This window comes from Balaenoptera musculus, chromosome 16 (assembly GCF_009873245.2).
Source record: "Balaenoptera musculus isolate JJ_BM4_2016_0621 chromosome 16, mBalMus1.pri.v3, whole genome shotgun sequence".
NCBI classification, from domain to species: domain Eukaryota; kingdom Metazoa; phylum Chordata; class Mammalia; order Artiodactyla; family Balaenopteridae; genus Balaenoptera; species Balaenoptera musculus.
This window is the reverse complement of record NC_045800.1, coordinates 2,854,982-2,867,897: the sequence shown is the minus strand read 5'-3', so window position 1 is coordinate 2,867,897 and position 12,916 is coordinate 2,854,982. Positions and strand designations below refer to the sequence as shown.

The following is a 12,916-nucleotide window of genomic DNA, read 5'->3' as shown; positions in this document are numbered from 1 at the left end:
GTCTTGCACTTAAAGTCTTGTCTAATCTCTGATAATTTCCTTAAGATTGATTCCTGGAAGTGGAATTAGTGGGTCAAAAGATATGAACATTGTTAAGTCTCTTGATACAATGTCAAATTTATTTCTAGAAGGGTTGCACTGGTTTGCTCTTCTTTCTACAACTCTAAGAATGCCCATTTCTCCATCAACAGGATTGACTATTAGCTTTTAAGAAAAATCTTTTCTAATTTAATAGGTGAAAAAACTTTTTCATCTCACTTTAATTTGATATGCATTTTTAAGAGACGTTGAGTATATTTTCCAAGTTTACTGATCACTTGTATTGACTGAATTTGCGCATTTTTCTCCAGAATGTCCTTCTAGCCTTACTGATTTGCAAAAGCTCATTGCATACTGAGAAGATAAACCCTTTGTGGCAGGACCCTTTCTGTCTCCCCTGGTGGCTGCAGCCCCACGCCAGCCTGGGTTCTGCTGGTCCCACAGTCATGGAAGAAGGCAGTGAAGAGCTTGGTCCCTTGTAGGAGGGAACGCGTCAGGTGAGTGAGCTGTGGTCCATGGCCACCATCAGCACAGCGGTGGGCGCGGTCTGAGGGGCAGGGTGATGCGCGCTGTGCTGGTGTTTGCTTCTGATACTTTGTTTCTGTTTTGCCCAGTGCCTCTGACTGTTGTGGTTCATTCTGACTCTACCACCCAGATCTTCTCCGTTCATCATGTCCTTGTCCTGTCCCCATTGTCATCTTGAATGGTGACAAGCTTTTACTGAGCCCTGGCTGGGGGTTGGCCAAAGGGCTCAGCGCTTGCAGTCCAGCCCCTCAGTGGCCCCAGCCTGTCCCTCTCCTGTCCCTGCGCCGGGTGAATGGCTCCCCTGCCTGCACTGCACATGCCACGTGGACCCAAGGGGCACCTGGTACACACAGGCGTCCAGTTTCCCCAGCCATGTGGGTCCACCATGTGGACCATGAGGTGACCTGAGAACAGCAGGGATGAAGCACTCGGGAGCAGCTCTTTGCCAGCCTCCTGTATGTTGCAAAGGCCCCGGGGACCTGAGCCTCTGCCCTTGGTTTCGGGTCTGGAGCCGGTGACATTGGTCGTGCCCTGTGCTCCAGCTAATACTGGGCCGGGCAGACCAGTTTCCATCTCACAGCCTGTCCAGGTGGCCTGGCTGAGCCAGGCCCCTCAAGCCCTGGGGCATGTGCCCTCCTGACTTGGCTGGGAGGGAGGTGTGGTGGTTCTCACTCCATCCAGATGGCCTCGCTCGCTCTTTCTTTCTCTCTCTCTCTCTCTCTCATTAATTCCTGAAGGTCTCTGAAGCCTAAATCATGGGAAAGAACGGAGGGTTTGGAGACAGGAGACTTTGTTTGGCATCGGGCCCTGGTCCTTCCAGTCTTGTGACCTTGGGCCAGTCACCTGCCCCCTGCAAACTGAAGTGTTGTCACCCGAGAGAGGGGAGCCAGAGCCAGCACAGAGCCCCACGGGTCGGCCAAACAGCATCCTGTGACAGGTGCCCCTCGACCCCCCGGTGCCACGTGTGGGTGAGGCACGACGCTTATCTGCTATTTGGAAAGGTGTTGGGTATTCTGCTCGCTAAGAAATTGTATTTTAAGAGGTGGTTTCTGAGGAATCTTGAACCAAAAGTGATGTTCACTTCCCTCCTGAAGTAGTGCCTACCCCGATCTTGTCCCGAGCCCCATCCTTCCGACGGACCCACACTGAGTCCCGGATACTCGGTGGTACACTGCAGCCTCGACCGGGTGCCCTCGATGTAGAGATGGGAAGGTGAGGAAAGCACGGCCTTGTCTTGTCCTCAGAAAACTCAGAGTCCTTCCAGGGTACAACAGGAGACCCCTGGGAGGCAGCAGCCGTAGAAGCCTCCCTGGGAGAACTCCCAGGGCCGGCTGTGCTCAGTAGTGAACGCCTGGGCTCAGACTGGATGGCCGAGTGGGACTGGCCGTGTTTTCTCTCCACCCCACGTCGTAAGCTCTCGGGGTGTAGGGCACGCTCCACGTGGCTCCACGTGGCTCCACGTGGCACAGAGCAGATCCAGGGCGTGGCGGGTGCGAACCAAAACTCACTGCAATCCCAAGAGAACGTGTCTCTGTTGGCCGCCCTCAGCGGATCATGACTGCAGACCTAGAAATCACTGTGGGTTCCACCGAGGATGCCCCCGGGCTAAGCCTCAGCTGGACTCAGAGCTGACGGGCAGCTGCTGCCGTCGTGGGTCCACTTTGCCAGACCCGGGCGGTGGGGAGACCGCGTCCGAGTCTGCACGGGGTCCGGAGCCGCTCCCGTTTGTCCCCGTGTGCGTGCTGGCTCCCCGGCCCGGCGGCCCGCTCCCCGTGAAACCCACAGCCCTATACTGGGGATGACAAATGACCAAAAAATCAATTTGTAATCTGATTGGAGGTTTTTGATTTCCTCTGATGAGTTTAAATTTCATTAAAAGCAACCTTATTCCAACATAAAAGGAATCCTTGAAGGGTAAAGCAGGGGATTGTCTCACCGAGTATAAAGCATCCCGACTCTTTTGTGTGATTTATTCATCGCGTTAATTGTGAGGGCCAACCTGGGGTGTCCGTTGGCAGCTGTGCTGTTATCGGGGCCTGGGATCGGCCGGGCGGGCTCAAAACACAAGGACTCACATTCAGAACTCGCTCTTTGGCATATTGACGCTTGAGTTATCAACAACTCTTGTTATCTGCTGGGAGGGAGCTGGCAGCTCGTGGGGACAGAAGGAGCCACAAATCCCGCCGCAGCCGCCCCTCTGCATTCTCTTAATTGTGTGTATTCTCTGGAAAAAGTGATCATCGCAGCCTCTTGTCTTGATGAGAAATTGACGTTTTCTGAGGACTTCTCTGGGTGCCGAGCGGGGAGATAAGGCCGGAGTTGTTTTAGAGGAGGGCGGGCGTCCCTTCCTTTCAGGGGCCTCTTTATTGCTCCTGTTGACCCGCTTGATGAGTATGGATTTCATGAGGTCTTTTTCAGCATTTGAACTATAAAAGGTTCAGAATGACACCACCCCTTATAGACAAAAGATAACCTTGCCCTTTGAATATATCGATTCTTTATTAACTAGGCTGTTTAATGCAATGAAATGAGGCATTAGATTGAAGCCCATTTCAAGTGCTTTGAATAATCTTTAAAAGCTTGGAAGACCCTGGAAGGTGGCCTGACAATAATTGGCACACATTTGGAGAGAATGCAGTTCTCAATTCGGATTCAAAACACAAACATAAAATAATTTCCCTCCCCGCTGGTCCCAGGGCCCAGGCAAGCAGCTCAGAGAGGCAGCCCCTGCCACGCCCCTCAGCAGGCATCGCTGGCACCGGCTCAGAGTAGGGAAGGAGGTGAGGTTGGTCCCCAGCACGCGGGGAATTGGGGTGGGGGGCCGGCTGCAGCCTTGTACCCCATGAGCCTCTTTCTTTGCTGTCTCTTTAAGGCTGAAACGAGAATGCAGTCAGAGGAACCTGATTGTCATTGACAGGAGAAAAAGGTATTCACAAGTTTCTTTATGTTTTGAATAATCATTCCCTGTTTTGCTCGGCAGAACAAGTAATTAAGATGACATTTGTGAGTACTAATTTGGATCACACTTATGTGTATGTGTTGGAGAGCTGCAAGCCAAAACATGCAAAACCAGCCTTTCATTGAGGAGCAAATGAAAACTACAGGATGAAACGGAGTGGGGCTGCGGAAAAGGCACAGGAGCCGAGCGGAGCTGCGAGAATCAGAGCCCCGGTGCTGTCGGCGCATCTCATTAGAGCCGTGCCGTTGGCCACACCTCTGTGCAGCCCAGGGGCAGGCGCAGCGCATGGGGTCTGTCACACCACGGCCGTGGACCTGCCGTTGGCGACGGTGTCCCTCAGGTCAGGGTTCAGTGGCACTGGTGTCCAGAGCCCTGGTGTCTGCCCGTCCGACCGGAGCTTTCCGAGCTGGATCTTGTCCCGGTGGAGCACGGCGACGGGGACAGAGGAGCACATGTCTGGGGTAGCCAGGGTGCCTGCCCTCTACCTGCCAGACCTCCCGTTCAGAAGCAGGGGCTGAGGCAGGAGGGACAGGGGCGGGGGTGACCAAGCCCCCAGTGAGCCTCGAGACTGTCTATGGGCCACAGGGCTGCCGTGGCCCCCAGGTCTGACCCACAGTCATGTTCCGATGTGCCGGCGGGCGTGCAAAGCACGTACAGGCGGCCCCTCTGGGGACCAGAGGCATCTGAGTAACTACAAGGAACTCTCCGTGCAGCTTAGATGAGCGTTTGAGGGCGGATAACCTTGGAGAAGGTTCTTCTATGAACCGTTTTCATCCTGGCCAAGAGAGCTCTGGGAGTGCAGATCAACCCCACCCACCCGGCCAATGTAACTGTTGCATGTTGAGCAAAGCCATTTTAATAATCAAAACAGATCAAATTACCCAAAGTGAAATTCACAGACAAGAAATACTTTAATTAAATATTGTGTAAAATGAACATTTTTATACAGTTAAATATCTGAAAAAATGTACAGATAAAACAATCTTATTGTAGGGTCTTTAACAGTAAAATCTACCCATTTAGTGGAGCGCTCAGTTTTGAGACGATGAAGCCTTGAGGGCGACTAATTAATCTAAAACACAAACCAAGTGCAGGGACGAGGAGACTTGCGAACGTCCTTAACGTGCACACGTGAGCTCGTTTTTAGATCAAACCCTTACTTATACAAAGTAAAACGGAGGCAACTGAGTTCCAAAGTGACTCCTCAGGCTGGTCACAGGGCCAGAGTGTGACCCGCTAACCCCTGGGGACGTTCTGATCCTTTGATTTAGTCCCTTGAATGGACACTTTCTTAAGTCCTGCATTGTTTTGTTTTGGTTGTTGTCAAGAAAATTTTTTAAAGTTCCTCCTTTTTGTTTTAGATTTGTCTTCTGCTGCAGTTTGCAAAAACTTTGCTGTGCTGTGTCTGCAAAGGGAAAAAAAAAAACGACCCTCTTGGTCTCACCGCAGGTTTGGCATGAACAGGTATGGTGTCTGAAGGAGGTCATTCCAGTTTAAACGGTACAGACAGTGCTGCTGGGTTCTGACCACAAAAAACGTATTGTTAAAAAGGAATTTTAAACGAGGGGTGATTGTGGGTCCCCTGAAACCTCTCTGAATCAGAGGTGGGCTTGGGAGGACACAGGACACAGCAGAACCAGATGCAGAAAGGAGTGACACAGGGGTCTCCAGGCTTGTGCGTGTGCGTGTGTGTGTTTTACACCGTAAATCTCCAAATGAAATACTGATTAACAATTGTGGGGTAAGCCTGTGATCAAACAGCACAAAGATTCTTTAAAGAAGTCCACTTTTAAGGCATCAGAGAAGTTAATGTGGCAAACATTTTAATTAAAACATCAGAAGTAAATTTTATTTTAAACTTTAGGCCTCTGAATTTTTCCAGTAAACACAGTTCAGCTATGTGGCAAAGTCATGGGTGGCAGCTAAAATGACTTTTTACATTCTACAAAAAAAATAAAACAAAAGGAGGACACAGCCCCAAACGGGGTCGCCTCTTCGTGGCCGCTCCACATGCACGGAATCTACGAGGGTTTGTCACAGCGGGTGGCACCGTTTTGTTGTGACTATACAACGAACTTTTTTTTTCTTCAAAAGTATTTGTTCAGATAACTTAAAAATAATATAAAAATAAACAATGAATTTGACTTTTCCTCAAAAAAAAAAAAAAAAAAAGACGGAAAGTCTAAACAAACAATAGCAAATTTTGGAAGTACAAATGAAATGCAAGGATGTTGTTGGTTCACTGAATGAAACAGATCAAACAGTTCTTGGCTCTAATGCTCTTCCCAGCATCACAACACCAGGCCATGATCAAAAACCAACGCAGACAAGAAAAAGGAACCGAAAATGGTGGGAAAAGCAATGTACAAAATTTCAAAGATAAATACAATATTTATAATTGATATGTTACAAAATAAAGTCCCTTAGCAACAGCAAGTGTTCATGGAAAAGTAAGTAAGTGTTGAATGGAGACCATTTTATTCCTTATAAGACGCATAAGGAATAAAACTTGTTTTTTTTTTTTCTAAATATTTAAGTGGATCTGAAAAAAATTCAAGACAAGTGTATAAATATTTAGCTACAACTTTGGCAAAATCACAAAAGTCTACAATTTTATAACCACATACAAAACACATCAGGGAAGAAGGATCTAGAAGTCAAAAGGACAATCTCTGGTACAAGAAACATGGACCTCACAGTAGCCTAAGAATGCAATAGTATACAGTGCTAGCAAAAGTTGAAAAAAATGTCGCAGATCACACTTGCTTAACAGGAAGCTCTAGCAGTGGGAGAATATTTTAACCAACAGACAGTAGCATTTTTTTTTTTTCCTCTGTCAGTGTGCTTGTTGAAGGCAAGAGAATTCAATATCAAAGTTACAATTTCTAACTACAATAAGTTACAAAGTTTCGTTTCATTAAGATGAAGTTAAGCAACGATAAACCCTCCCCCCCCCGCCACCCCAATTCTCCTAATCATATAGTCTTCCTTTCTTCCAGTTTGATGGCTCAGACCTCCTTGGCCCCCTTTTGTCACCACAAAAAAATATTTCACATTATAGAGATACACAACCATTGTGAATCTAAGTATGAGTACAGAAAAATGTTTGGAGGCGTTTTTCATCAGTGTTTCATGATCATCAAAATGGTGCATTCACAAAGTTTCTCCCAACACATAGCAAGTACTAGACATAGCCAAGACGGAGTCAGAAACTTTATACAAAATAGGCATCGCTTTGTTCTCCTTATTCTTCAGGACTGAGAAATGTGAAAATATGAGAAAAGTTCAGTCAATAAAATGGAATTGTTCATGAAGAAGTACGTCGTTTGTGTGTTGATTCTTAATAGTTTAAATAAAATCTTTAAACAAAGTCTTTTGTAGCATTTCAACCGCTGCTGATGTACTGAAGACACGGTCTCCATCAGCACCTCTTATGTACTAACGTGTCCCCTGAAGTCCATCCTTGGATGCTGGGCGCGGCGGGAGGTAACAAGCGCCCCTCACATTGGTGGGACTACCAGCCCAGACATAGCTGAAAGAGAGAGGGGGCAGGTCAGGGGCGCCTCTCACCGGGGTGGGGGGCTGGGGGGGGCCTCCCTGGGCTTCGGTCGGCAGTGACAGTGGGTCTGCACAATCCTCCGTTAACCAGCCGTGGGCTCGGTTAAGGCACCTACTTCAGGGGGTGTGGGGTGCTCGTGGGGGACAGGTCCCCGGGGTCCTCGACTCCACGACCTCACGTGGCAAAGGGAACGGCTCTGGCCTTCTTTTTGGGTGTGAAGGGGCCTCTGCCCACACACGTCAGTGGCTGGCTTATAGCAGACGGAGGCCCAGACTCCCCAGAGGCCACCTCCATCGACAGATGCCGAACCAACCCGGTCACTTCTGTGACGCCAGCCAAGGCCGGCTCTCGGGCCGCTGGGACCCGGGCACAGCTCTCGCTCCCTAAGTAAGTCAGTCAGTCAAACTGGACACGCCTCGGGTTCCCCTCTGCTCTCAGCCCCTGCCTTGGACCTTCCGCTGATCGTTCTGTATCGTAATGGTGAGTCGCGGACCTGCCAAGATCAAAGCCACTCACAGCCCACCTGATTGATTGCAATCTCAGGGCCAAGGGCCCTCAAGAGACACAAGTCACGGCTCCACCATAGGGAGCGCGTCCTTCCTCTTCTTGGAGGGAAAGAGAAACTTGGGCCAAGATGCCAAGTGCAGCAGGTGCTTCCCAGTGAACTCCGGGTACAGATGTCATCTAAAATCTCGTAACTTTAGTATTTTGTTCAATTTTTGTCAGAGTGATCATTCTCATTAATTTATGTATAACATATTAATACATCTGTTCACGTAGTGATGGGAGCTTCAATTTCTCAGCTCATTAATTTCAGCACTATTAATTTATCTCCGACTCACCGTTACAACTTTATGGTTTGGAAGACCTGTGTGTGTACACACGGCTTATGTGGCGCCACCTCTCAATGGGCCCCCGCACCGAGTGGGCGGCGGGCAGGGCCCTGGCCCCCAGCCACCTGCCTCTTAAGCACCTGTGGTCTGGTGACCGCTGCTGGCCCGCAGGCCAGTCGGCGGCCCTTCGGGGCTGGGCGTCCCTCTCACGCTAACAGGTGTTGTGCAGACAATTATTTCAAATCACTGATACCTTTCCAGTTCCTTTTTTGAGCATTAGTTCATCAAAGTGAAATATGCCACCGACTTCACAAAAGGGCCAGTTTGTCTTCTCCACGGTAGCGTCCTCAGCACCCAGCAGAGAGCCTGGCACATAGTAGGCGCTCAGTAAATACTGGTTGAATGGATTCATTTTTTTAAAGGAGTAACTGGATTTGGTTTTCACCGGGAGGAGCATATACCAAAGGTGGTGTCTGAAAGAGGCCAGATGACGGCCACTTAATTAATTTCAGAGCCTGTGGGCCTCAGTCAGTCACCAAGAGCCACGTGCAAGCTCACGGGGCCTAGGGGCCCTCACGCAGCCCCGCCTGCCACTCGCACCACCGGCCACTGCCCAGAGGGCCCCAGCACTGGGCGGGCGCTGGGTGCCCGCTCCGCGCAGCCCCGTCTGTGGGCAGCTGTGCCAGGCGGGGCCTCCCGCTGCCCTTGGGCGGGACCTTCTCCCTCTCGCGTCTTTGAAAGAAATCTCCTGGAAAACCAACTCCCGTGCAGCACTGGTGCACGCACGGCCCCGGGTCTAGGTGCACGCGCCCTTCCGAGGACAACACAGCCTCGTGCGCCCCGTGGTCCGTTAGACCAGGTTGAGAATAAAGGCTCAGGCTCGGGACAGTGAGAACAGGCCAGTTTCGAGGTGGGCGCTGCAGGCGGCACCGTGACCCACCACCCCAGGCCTGAGGCTGTCCCACTGCCTCGTGAGTCAGGGGAGCGACAGGCTTGCGCCTGCCCACGCCCTCGGCTGCACGGGATGGAACCTGGGCCCCGCTGCCTTCACCACGGCCCGTTCTCCTTCCCTTGCGGGTTCCACTCCCTGCAGGCACGGGCCGCTTTACCGTGGGGACACTTAAGTCACGTTGGAAGGATGAGGAAACGGGTTTCATCCACCAAGAGGAAGAATCCGGTTGTGGGGACTGAACGAGGGGGGCCGTTTCCAGGAGCAGCGGGTTGGGGGGTGGGTGTCGCACTGCGGCAGACGGAGGAGAACATGCAACAGCCAGGGCTGCCCTGCCGGGAGCCCGCGGGTGAGCCCGGGGGAAGGTCGGAGCTCCCGCCCCCAGGGAGAGCCCCTCACTCCAGCCCTGCGGCCCAGCCTGGCCTGCCCCGGGGCCCTCCGGGCGCTCCCCGGCCGCGGCCTCAGGCCAGCGCGCACCCTCACCTTGCAGTCCGTTCCCGTTGGCGCTGGTGCAGGAAGGAGGAGGGGAAGCTTGGGGCCGGACCACGGGCGCGAAGGCGCTCTTTTGTTTCACTGCAGAGATGACATTGGCAGGTGAGAATGAGAAAATGCCGTGTGTACTGCTACAGTTTGAAGGGAGGGTGACCGAAGAGGCTGCCATGGTAGGGCTGGACGGCACTACTGCAACAAAGCAAACATGGTCAGGACGCGCGACGCCGGGCACGGCCACACGACAAAGAGCTCCAGGGCCTTGCCTGGAGCGTCGGGCCAACAGAGCAAGCACGAGATGTTTCTGGCTTGGCCACTCTCTGGATAACAGGCAAACTCTCGCGTTGGACTTTCGTTTCCAATTGGGCAGCCCCATTTGGTGCCGATTTTGTTTGGGTTTCCAATGTGACCGCGTGGGGCCCGTTTTAGGTCAATTTACTGTCGTCACGTGGACGCCCAGCCTCCAGAGCCACCCTTCCTTTTATCCAGTAGCTCACACCACAGAACATCCAAGCAACGCACACATTTGACTTTGCAGCGAATATGAATCTGTGTGATGACGGGTGACAAAAACAGACACTTACTGCCGTAGGGAGAGTTAGCGGAGGAGCCATTAAGAAATCCAGGCGAGCCCGGGACCCCTAGATTGGCCATGGCGCCACTTCCATATCCATTCATGCTAGTGCTGACTGTGTTGTAATTGGACTGCTGGGGAGTACTGCTGGGGACGTATCCTCGCGGGGACACGCTGCTTGTATTGCGACTGTAGCCGACTGTTAAAATCCCCCCCCGGCCAAAAATAACATTATTATCAGGGAGAGACACTTGGGGGGGGGTTTCCCCGCAAACCTCTATCATCTATTAAACGCTTTTAATTGACCGTATGCTTTCCTCCAGCCCCAGCGCCTCGCGCCAGCTCAGATAACCTTGTCACGCCAGCCCTGCTCGAGCATCCTCGCCGAGCCCCGTCCTGTCTCCGGCGGCCTCGGCAGCCGGCCCAAGCGCACTTCGATCTAACCGTCAGCGGCTTTCACGTTCCTCTTTAGAAGCAATTATCAACGGCGCGATTCCTGGGCTGTCCCCCCGCGCTAGGTGAGCTTTCGGCCTCTGCAGACCTTCAAATGCCACGGCTGACAAGGAGAGCTTGTTTGTGGCCGCAAGTCCCCAGGAAAGGCTGTTCTGGGGTCTCCGTCTCTATGGCTGCTGTTTCTGTCGGCGCGGGATGAGGGTGAACGGGAGCCTTGCTCCCGCCGCGGGATGAGGGTGAACGGAGGAAGCCGAGCGGCCGTACGGGCAGGTGCTTTCTGAGATCGCTGCCTGCACAGGCTTTAGAGCGGCCGGAAAAGGATAAGGTGCAGGTGGGGAGCGGGCGCTTCTCTCCGTGTACTCCTTCCAGGCTCAGAAACCAAATGCCACCCCCCGACCCCTGTGCAGCGCATCCAGGAAGGGTCCGCGGCTCCCTACGTCACAGCTATCCTAGGGCTTATCCCAGCCTTTCCAGGAAAGCAAAGCCCCTTAGGAATCAGTTCAAGGGAACAGCTAGCAAATACCAGTAAACCGTGTGGCAGCCACTGTGGCCGCTGCCTCAGGTTTCTGGGTTCTCTGAGCATGCTCTGCCCGAGGGCCTCTCTGAACAAAGCTGCGGAGCCCGGGGCGCTGCCCACGTCCCCGCCGGCCTCAGGGCACAGTCAGCCGCAGCTAAGTCCCACCACCCCGGCTGGGCGTCTGGGGAAGGGGCGGCCCGCGCGCGGCGTACCTTGGTCGTTGGCTTGTGACGTCTCTGACACGTTGACGGCTAGCTGGCTGCTGAAGGAGTTCACACCCATCATGCCCGTGTGCGCAGGGGTGTTGCCCAGGGTGGGGATCTGGTTGTGATTGCGAGGGACGCTGTACAACGCCTCGGCGATGTCAGCCGCTCGCTTCAGGATGATCTCCTGGAGCGGGAGGCGGCCGTCACACCCAGGCCAGGCCGGCCCCCTGCCCCCAGCTCACAGACCACCCCCCCCCGGGGGGCACTGTCCCAGCGCCCTCCACCTGGCCCTGCTGGGCAAGCCATAGGGGCATCCCGCTGTCGCTTGGTCCAGACTGTGACAGAACGTATTTTTTAATGGGAAAAGAACCTCCCTCTGGAGAACCTGTTAATACCCCATCTGCTCCTCCTGCACCCACGGCGCAAAGGCCCCTGAGGGATGCACGGGGCCAGGGCAGCACGGAAGGCACTGGGTTCGGGGTCAGAGGCACGGGGCCACGTCCAGAGGGAAGTCCCCCCGAGTCGCTGTTCCCCAGAGACCCCCGAGCCCCAGCAGCCCCAGTCTGCCCGCCACTGAATCCACTGGACGGGCCGTGACACGGTTCTTCCTGGAGAAAGCCCCTCTGCTTTGTGTTGCGGCACCGAGTGGTAATTTTCTACTCGAATACGCGGTGGGAGGGCACGAACGGGCGGACAGAGGCTCCCCCCGTGGGACGCTCGGGAGGCCGCGTGTGCCCAGGAAGCCCACGCCGGACCCAGGCCAGCTGGCCATCCAAGGTCGTGGTCACCCTGGCGAGGGGGGGGGGGGGGGCGGGCGGTGGGTCAAGCTGCCATCGCCTACCTGGTTGTTATGGGGCATCCCGTATAAGGCTTCCACGAGGTCGGCCGCCCTCTTAAGTAACACTTCCTGGAGGAAAAGCAGAGGAGGGATTTCACGGGAGGAGCCAGAGAGGCTGCTCTCGTGAGAAGGATCTGCGGACTCGGTTACACCTGCCGCGAGGGCAGAGCCCACCCAACCCCTCCCACCTGACCCCGCGCCGAAGGAAGGCACGTCTGTGGCGACGACGCTGTCCATGGTTTTCAGCGTTGGCTCCTCGTCCCTCGTCCGGACAGGCCAGCGGGGGGCAAGCGTAAGGCAGCGCAGCCCAGGCCTGAGGTGTAGTGACGGAGTCTTACGGGTATTACACACACACACACACACACACACAGCGGAGATATGAAAGGCCCAGGCTCCACGCTCGCCTGTTAATTCCTAGCACTTTAGTGGGGAAGAACAATAAGTAATTTTCCATATCTTAATTAAACTGGCAGAGTCCTTAAAGACAACATCTCACCCCTAATTCACGCCCCAAATCTGCAAGTGAGTTCAGTGCTTATTCCTCTTTATTTTGAACAATAAAGTGAATTGACTTGGGTTAATCTAGTTCTTTCGTAATGACATTAAGAAATTTTTCAATTAACCTCTTTGACTGCGCGCTGTAAAGGACTTCGTAAACGCCTTCACGTTCGGAGACTGTGCGCTGCGCCCGGGGGCTTGGATGCAGCGAGTTCGGTCTTATCCGCCTCTGCACGCCTACCTCCAGTTTACGATTGTGAGGATTAATCCAGAGTTTAGTGAATTCTGAATACAAATGGGGGCTTACGTTTTAACTTTCTCTACCTTGGGCTGTAATAAAATGGAGCTGAGTTCTTAATAAGCCGAGGCCGGGCCCAAACCCTTCCCCGACAGGCAGGGCGGCTGGAGAGTTTCTTCCTGACTCCAGGAGGCCCAGCCCTGCTCCGAGGCGAAGAGCCAAGTTCCAAGCAGCCGCCT

General features: G+C 53.3%; 1 protein-coding gene and 1 long non-coding RNA gene across 11 annotated transcripts in view; one reads left to right on the top strand and one right to left on the bottom strand.

Annotated features, from left to right (window-relative positions):
* Positions 1-324: 324 nt before the first annotated feature.
* Positions 325-5,703, top strand: LOC118883015. Its single transcript, XR_005016909.1, has 4 exons — positions 325-536; positions 1,302-1,532; positions 3,437-3,490; positions 4,885-5,703. It is a non-coding gene; the product is annotated as an uncharacterized LOC118883015 (long non-coding RNA).
* The window catches only part of EBF3 (EBF transcription factor 3), a 117,169-nt gene continuing 109,164 nt past the window's right edge, over positions 4,912-12,916 (bottom strand). For 2 of the 10 annotated variants that reach the window (XM_036829525.1, XM_036829527.1), the window contains exons 12-17: positions 11,945-12,010; positions 11,110-11,287; positions 9,938-10,126; positions 9,348-9,545; positions 8,169-8,281; positions 4,912-7,055 (exon numbers count right to left, since the gene is read on the bottom strand). In XM_036829525.1, the coding sequence (XP_036685420.1) occupies positions 7,038-7,055; positions 8,169-8,281; positions 9,348-9,545; positions 9,938-10,126; positions 11,110-11,287; positions 11,945-12,010 (762 nt within the window). In that variant the 3' untranslated portion in view covers positions 4,912-7,037. The remainder of the gene's footprint in view (positions 7,056-8,168; positions 8,282-9,347; positions 9,546-9,937; positions 10,127-11,109; positions 11,288-11,944; positions 12,011-12,916) is intronic. The other 8 variants (XM_036829530.1, XM_036829532.1, XM_036829529.1 and 5 more) reach the window with 5 other exon arrangements.